The 7,020-nt window shown below is 37.5% G+C and overlaps 1 protein-coding gene across 2 annotated transcripts; it reads left to right on the forward strand.

Annotated features, from left to right (window-relative positions):
* The first annotated feature begins 828 nt into the window (after positions 1–828).
* LOC118042273 (T-complex protein 1 subunit alpha) lies at positions 829–6,581 on the forward strand. 2 transcript variants are annotated; one of them, XM_035049897.2, is made up of 17 exons: positions 832–1,096; positions 1,198–1,262; positions 1,482–1,571; positions 1,684–1,770; positions 1,886–1,945; positions 2,086–2,136; positions 2,333–2,428; positions 3,073–3,138; positions 3,250–3,467; positions 3,677–3,773; positions 4,066–4,152; positions 4,619–4,753; positions 4,921–5,025; positions 5,131–5,259; positions 5,353–5,456; positions 5,873–5,963; positions 6,060–6,581. In XM_035049897.2, exons 1-17 carry the CDS (start codon positions 1,024–1,026, stop codon positions 6,144–6,146), a joined length of 1,641 nt encoding a protein of 546 aa, XP_034905788.1. In that variant the 5' UTR covers positions 832–1,023; the 3' UTR covers positions 6,147–6,581. The 2 variants fall into 2 exon arrangements, with proteins under 2 accessions (XP_034905789.1, XP_034905788.1); XM_035049898.2 differs by lacking the exons at positions 5,873–5,963; positions 6,060–6,581 and having other exon boundaries at positions 829–1,096; positions 5,345–5,456.
* The last annotated feature ends 439 nt before the right edge of the window (positions 6,582–7,020 follow it).

The following is a 7,020-nucleotide window of genomic DNA, read 5'->3' on the forward strand; positions in this document are numbered from 1 at the left end:
ATAGACATAATCTAAAAGATGAATTACTATTTAAAAATATACTAAACAATCTAAAAAATATAAGAGAGAGGATATTAATTCAAGAATTAAATTTAGAAAAAAATAGTGAAAGTCTAAACGATTTTTCTTGATGGTTTTTATTTTCAAACCTATTTGCATATCAATATATACTATACTGATAACTATTTGATTATGTTGTCCATACACAACCATCTTAATTAATTACAGGAGAAATCAGGAAAGACATGGTTATCTCATAATCAGGTTTGACTTGTTTTTTAATTTTTTTTGAGCAAATCACTCATTTAATAGTGTGTTTGCGAGTATAGTTATGGTTGTTTTTTAAAATATTTTTTACTTTGAAATATATTAAAATAATATATATTTTATATTTTTTAAAAATTATTTTTGACATCAACATATCAAAATCATTTAAAAATACCAAAACAATATTAATTTAATAAAAAAAAATAAAAAAATTTCAAATTTTTTCAAAAATATTTTTAAAACGTAAAAACAAATAAGATCCAAAAATAAGATAAAAACTACTTAATTTATAAATATATCAAGGACAAATTAAATGGATCCCAAGTCTCATCAATGAATATTTTTAGTTAATAACACATTTTTCACACCGACTTGATGCAATAATTTTATTGAATGTTGACCTCCATATACGAACTAAGGAGGATATATTAACCCAACTATATTGGGCTTGGGCCCTGGAGGGAGGCCATGAATTTCGAAAAAAGATACAAGGAACTGGGAACACAACTCCACACCTCATCGTAAAACGACAGCGTGCAGACTCTTAACTAAAAACAACATCACCCCTTCTTCGAATGAACGAGAGATCCTTCGAGGGCCCTTATTTCCTTTCCTTGCCTTTCCGTTTTATAGAAGAATGGCAGAACGGAGAACTTCGTGGTTCTTCACTTGCTAGAAGTCACTCGTCACTCTCTCTCTCCTTTTCCCTCAAGTCACTAACAGATCCGATCTAGGGTTTCATTTCTTCCACTAAAAATGGCAATCGCCGCACAGACACCTGATATTCTCGGCGACAGACAGTCCGGCCAGGACGTTCGCACTCAAAATGGTAACCTCTCTTTCTCTCTGATCATATTGCGTTTAGAAACTTCACTAATGATGATGATGATGATGATGATGATCATGTTTGATATTTTTGGTGCTTTACAGTGGTGGCCTGTCAAGCAGTCGCCAATATCGTTAAATCCTCACTCGGTCCTGTTGGTCTCGACAAGGTATAGTAATAGAGTTCTACCACTCTCTCTTCTCGCTTTTCATTTTGCATTGTCGTCGCTGCTACTGCTATTTCTGTAAGAAACTCTTATGGCTTTGATTCGTATTGTTAATTGAAATTGAATTCGGTAGCGATATGTGAAATGTGTTGATTTTGTTTTTACAGTTTTAGGAGAGGAGGTGCTTATTCGAGATTTTTTTTTTTTTTTTGGTTATTGTAGATGCTTGTAGATGATATCGGAGACGTAACAATCACTAATGATGGTGCTACTATTCTTAAGATGTTAGAAGTTGAGCACCCTGCTGCTAAGGTGGATGGATACAGTCCACATTCTGCTCCTTTTTTATTAATTATTCAAGTTGCTGCTCTGTGTAACGACTCTTCTTACGTTTGTTTCATATTTTCTATTTTGAGGTCTACAGGTTCTAGTGGAGTTGGCTGAGCTGCAAGACCGAGAAGTTGGAGACGGGACAACTTCGGTTGTTATTGTAGCTTCAGAGTTGCTAAAGGTAATTGCAGCTAGCGGACTCTGTTTTTCCCTTTCCCAATCAAGTTATTTTTCAATGTTATAATATTAAAAGATTATGCTGTGGAAGTATATAACTGGACGATATTGTTTTGCAGAGAGCAAATGATCTAGTGAGGAATGGGATTCACCCAACTTCAATAATCAGTGGATATAGAGTGAGAATTTGTTTTCCAGCATGCTTATAGCACCCCCCTTTATTTGGATTTATTTGTGTGCAACACCAAGACCTTGGATATCATATCTCTGAATGTTTCCATTACTGACATTCACCCATATTTTGTACTTACCTGAACAGCTTGCTATGAGGGAAGCATGCAAATATGTTGAAGAAAAATTGGCTGTGAAGGTAATAGCCTCTCCATTTAACATTATTATTTTCTTGAAAAGGCATCAATAATTACACACGGTATGGGATGGATGGGAAACTATTCAGTCTTAACATGCAAGAATTAGATAGAATTAATCCAACTGGTACAGCATGCACTGGGCACTCTGTCCACTATGTAATGTTCTTAATTACAGTGTTTTTGTGATTTTATCAGGTTGAAAAGCTCGGAAAAGTCTCTCTAGTAAACTGTGCCAAGACAAGTATGTCTTCAAAGTTGATAGGAAGTGACAGTGACTTTTTTGCAAATATGGTATGCTTATTTTTTCGAGTGTATTATGTTGGTAAAAAATGAAACATTTAAATGAGTTTATGCTCTATTTTATAGAGTTGTATATTTTCATCTGTCCAAAATCAGTTGGATGCGTTGGGTTTTGGTATGTCGCAAATCATTTGAGCCCTAGCATGGATTATTCCTCTGGGTTAAAAGTTAAATAGGAAACTTCTTTTTCAGCTAATGTGTTTTTGCTGACACCTAATTTGGCCTTAGTACTTTGATTCCCTTTGTTAGACACGCTTCTCTAGCTTCCAGAATTTTATAGATCCATTAGACGTTGATTTTACAGCAGCTAGTGTCTTTTCAGTTTGCTGGTTCGTTCTTACTTTAGCAATTTTTTTCTTCCTTTTCTCTTGTTTTTGGATGAAGCATGTGAAAACGACTCCAAGTTGTTATTATGTTAAATTTCTTTGCAACTTGGTCTGTCTAGCTGTGCACGATTGATTTTGAGAGGCCTGCTCATAGATGTCTTAATTTTGGCTTTGCTTTGTACAGTACTTTCTGGAAACAATAACTGAGAGAACCTTTTTGTTTTCAATGTTATGCTGGCTCAGACAAGATGAAAGGCCTGGCACTTTAATTTCTCTACATTAATATATTTGTATTCAACTTTGTTTTAGGTTGTCGACGCTGTACAAGCAGTGAAGATGACCAATGTAAGAGGGGAAGTCAGATACCCCATCAAGGTCAGTTGTTCTTATTGTGCAATAACTTGCTTCATAAAGTATTCTTGATACAGGCCAATCTGCATTGCTCAGTGATGGTTGTAATGTCCTGTTGCTTTGTCTGAGTTTCAGGTGATCAATATTTTGAAAGCTCATGGAAAGAGCGCAAAAGATAGCTACCTTTTGAATGGCTATGCACTAAATACTGGCCGTGCTGCTCAAGGAATGCCTATGAAAGTTGCAGCTGCAAGGATTGCATGCCTTGACTTCAATCTTCAGAAGACAAAGATGCAGTTGGGTGTACAAGTCTTAGTCACTGATCCCAGGGAGCTTGAGAAAGTTCGTCAAAGGTGATTAGATTATACTTTGGCTGCGTTGTTCAAGAATGTACTGCAATAACCATTTTGCTTTGGTAATTGGTCTTTGGAGTTGTGTAACTGATTTTTATTTCAACCCAGCCATGTGCTGATGGCAATCAAAATGATAATGATCTTCTGATGTATTTATTTGTTTATTTTCTTATTAACATGGCCATGATGTTGCCCTTGTGCCATCACAGAGAAGCTGATATGACAAAGGAGCGCATTGGGAAACTCTTGAAAGCTGGAGCCAATGTTGTTTTAACAACAAAAGGAATTGATGACATGGCTCTTAAGGTAAGTGTTTGTGACTTGTGCTTCTAGATTCTGATAGCATTGCTGGAGTTGTTATCCAATCACTGTGTTGTGCATTACTTTATCCTGGTATTGACAAGTTTTTGGTAGCTACATGTTGTCTGATAAATTAATTTGTCCATAAGTGGCTCAAACATTCACGACTAAGATTTTTGTGCATGTGAATCTGTGTTAATATGTAGTCATATTTTATGGCCATCTGATAAGATAGTGATTTGTTTAACTCCTTAACCTTTTTGTTGGTTAATGTAATTTGCACTACTATTTGTTTCAGTACTTTGTCGAGGCTGGGGCTATTGCTGTGAGACGTGTTCGGAAGGAGGATATGCGTCATGTTGCCAAGGCGACTGGTGCAACCTTGGTATGTCCTATCCTTTAAGCAATCATTCTAGTTGTCAATACCTTACATATATCATTTTTGCTGTTCCTGGTTCAAAGAAAGTTCACTCAGCCACCTGTTAAGTTCTGGGGTTGTCAAACAAAGTTGGACGTGAGAATCTTCTGTAATTGCATTCCATCCAAGCAATAAGAATGTGCATTTTCCCCATCAATTGATCAACTTAGAATTGAGTCTGAAATTTCTAAACAAAGACGATGCATATTATCAGTTCATTTAACTTTTCTGCAAGTGTTCTTTATTTAGTATTTCCATTTTTTCCTGAAAGGGCATAGGGGAATCTTTTATTTCTGATTTCTGCCTTGTGTTTCAATTCAAATGTGTCCTCTTATTTTTGCCATGCATTCTATGTAGTTGTCCAGTGCTTCCCTTTTGTTTTTAGCACCTATGATATCTTTTTGACCCCGTTCTCGTACTGGTTGGTTCATAGGTTTCAACATTTGCTGATATGGAAGGGGAGGAAACATTTGAGTCATCGCTTCTGGGGTATGCTGATGAAGTTGCAGAGGAGCGAATTGCTGATGATGATGTAATTATGATTAAGGGTACAAAAACTACAAGCGCGGTATGTGATTCCACTTATTTAGGTCTCCTGAACTTCAGCAGTTAATTTTTCTTGGCCTGTGCTAAATCCTTAGAGCTCCTATTAACATAGAATGGTTGTGCGCTGCAAATGGTAAACATTTTTCTCCTTGACAGCTGCTGATTAATTTGTTTGTTGTGTTTGCTTAGGTCTCCTTGATTCTCCGGGGTGCAAATGATTATATGCTTGATGAGATGGAGAGGGCGTTGCATGATGCCTTATCTATTGTTAAGAGGACCCTTGAATCTAATATGGTAAATTTGGATGCTTTCTAGTTACGTCTTTGAATTGTGCTTAGAGTCCGAAAACCCAGTATGCACTTGAAAATTGATAGCCATGTCCTGACATTGCCATTGCAGGTAGTAGCAGGAGGAGGGGCAGTCGAGTCTGCACTATCTGTGTATTTGGAGTGCCTTGCTACAACTCTGGGATCACGGGAACAGTTGGCAATTGCAGAGTTTGCTGAATCTTTACTAATTATACCAAAGGTGTGTTATTGATTATTGACTATGTGAAATTAATTTTCTGATGCCTCCAGTGTGGAACTTCTTATGTGTAATTGCTGACTTGTAGTAGTACAGGTGCTTGCTGTCAATGCTGCCAAGGACGCCACTGAGTTAGTTGCAAAACTACGGGCTTACCACCACACGGCACAGACAAAGGCCAATAAGAAGCAGTTTTCAAGGTATATTTGTTTCCTTAGTACATTCTACCCGATGTTTGCTATCTTCTAAAGTCTGGCAAAGTTCCAGTGTGAGAATGTTGAGAGCACCATTCGTGGATTGACTAGGCATATTTGTTCCTATCATCCATGGTCTGCTTCTTTCTTCCTCTTGATATACAAAGATGGGGCGGGGTGGGTAGTGGGTTTCAATAAAGATCTCCAATCACACTACTCCCATTATTCTTTCTATATCATGGGCTGTGGTTTCCATTCGCATGCATAAGTAATTGCATGTATGATGTCCTCTTCCATTAATGGAGAAAAGAAACATAGATAAGCAGCCAATGTTGTTTTTCCCCCTTTATTTCCCTTTTTTTAATTTAATAATAACCAGTTTTACTGTGTTTTCTTGGTGAATATTTATGGTATTGTTGCAGTATGGGACTAGATCTTTCAAAGGGGACTGTACGCAACAACTTAGAAGCTGGAGTCATCGAGCCAGCCATGAGCAAAGTGAAGATAATTCAGGTAACAGCTGTGGAATATGCAAATGCAGTCATAAATTGATAGTTAAGTTCTCCACTAAGCAGCCTCTAATTCAAATGAATTTCTTTTGTATACTAGTTTGCCACTGAAGCAGCCATAACTATCCTTCGAATTGATGACATGATCAAGCTTGTCAAAGATGAGAGTCAGAATGATGAGCAATAGGGTCAGTCTAGTTGGAAATGCCCGTATCAACTTTCTTGGTTTCCTTTTTTAGTTTTCTCTGTCTATGGGGAGAGGAGAAGGGGATTGGGGGATGAGTTTTTTGTTGTTTATAATTGGCTTGGCATTGAAAGGGGTCTGTTGGCATTTGGTGCCTTTTTATTGTGCCGTTTTTGTGGCAACGTAGTCTTTACTCTGAAGGAGGGTAGTAGTGTAGGTTTTAGATAGAGCCAAGGCTGGAAGTGAGTCAGTATTTTAAGGATGTTGACTGATAATCGGGGCTTATGATAGCTAAAGCTCTTTCATCTCTGTCAATCCCAACCATCGTGATGTTCATTAGCTAGTAATTCATTGTGTGGAAAAAAGGACCTTGAACAGGTGTTACAACATCAATTAGAATGTTCGAATTGGATCTTACGAGTCTATATTTCTATGAAATCGTTTCTGGGCCTCCTTGTATTCTCCACTACTGGCACGTATTTTTCAAAGGCAACCAATCGCCATTACCTCTTCTCCAGCACAGGTTAGTCTCATTTCTCTCGTCAGTCTTTTGAGTCAAATGTTTTGAACTGCCTTGATAAATCTAGTTCAGCATACCTTTTCTCTTGAACAAGTCCACATGCTCTACCGTCCGTGTAAATGGTCATGACCTGAGACTTGACTATTTGTAGAAGGAAGGAGCTTTTTTTAGCCAATCGCAACTGGCGGAAAAGGGGGATGTAAGTTCATCGGCAGGCGCGAGTGTTCCTTGTGAGATACCTGTCTCCCTCCTCCACGATGAGTGCTCTAGTTATCCCCCTCCTCCCCTAATCATTCTGGCCCCACAACCCATATTTACAAAACATATTAAATATGTTTCACGTGAGTTGGTTCACTA

Source organism: Populus alba, chromosome 2 (genome assembly GCF_005239225.2).
Source record: "Populus alba chromosome 2, ASM523922v2, whole genome shotgun sequence".
Classification (NCBI taxonomy): Eukaryota; Viridiplantae; Streptophyta; class Magnoliopsida; order Malpighiales; family Salicaceae; genus Populus; species Populus alba.

Excerpts from the sequence above, each read along its gene's own strand:
- LOC118042273 (XM_035049897.2), top strand. The coding sequence starts at position 1,024 with ATGGCAATCGCCGCACAGACACCTGATATTCTCGGCGACAGACAGTCC. Across the intron at positions 1,771-1,885 it reads TAGCTTCAGAGTTGCTAAAG|AGAGCAAATGATCTAGTGAG; the intron begins GTAATTGCAGCT and ends ATTGTTTTGCAG. Across the intron at positions 3,774-4,065 it reads TTGATGACATGGCTCTTAAG|TACTTTGTCGAGGCTGGGGC; the intron begins GTAAGTGTTTGT and ends TATTTGTTTCAG.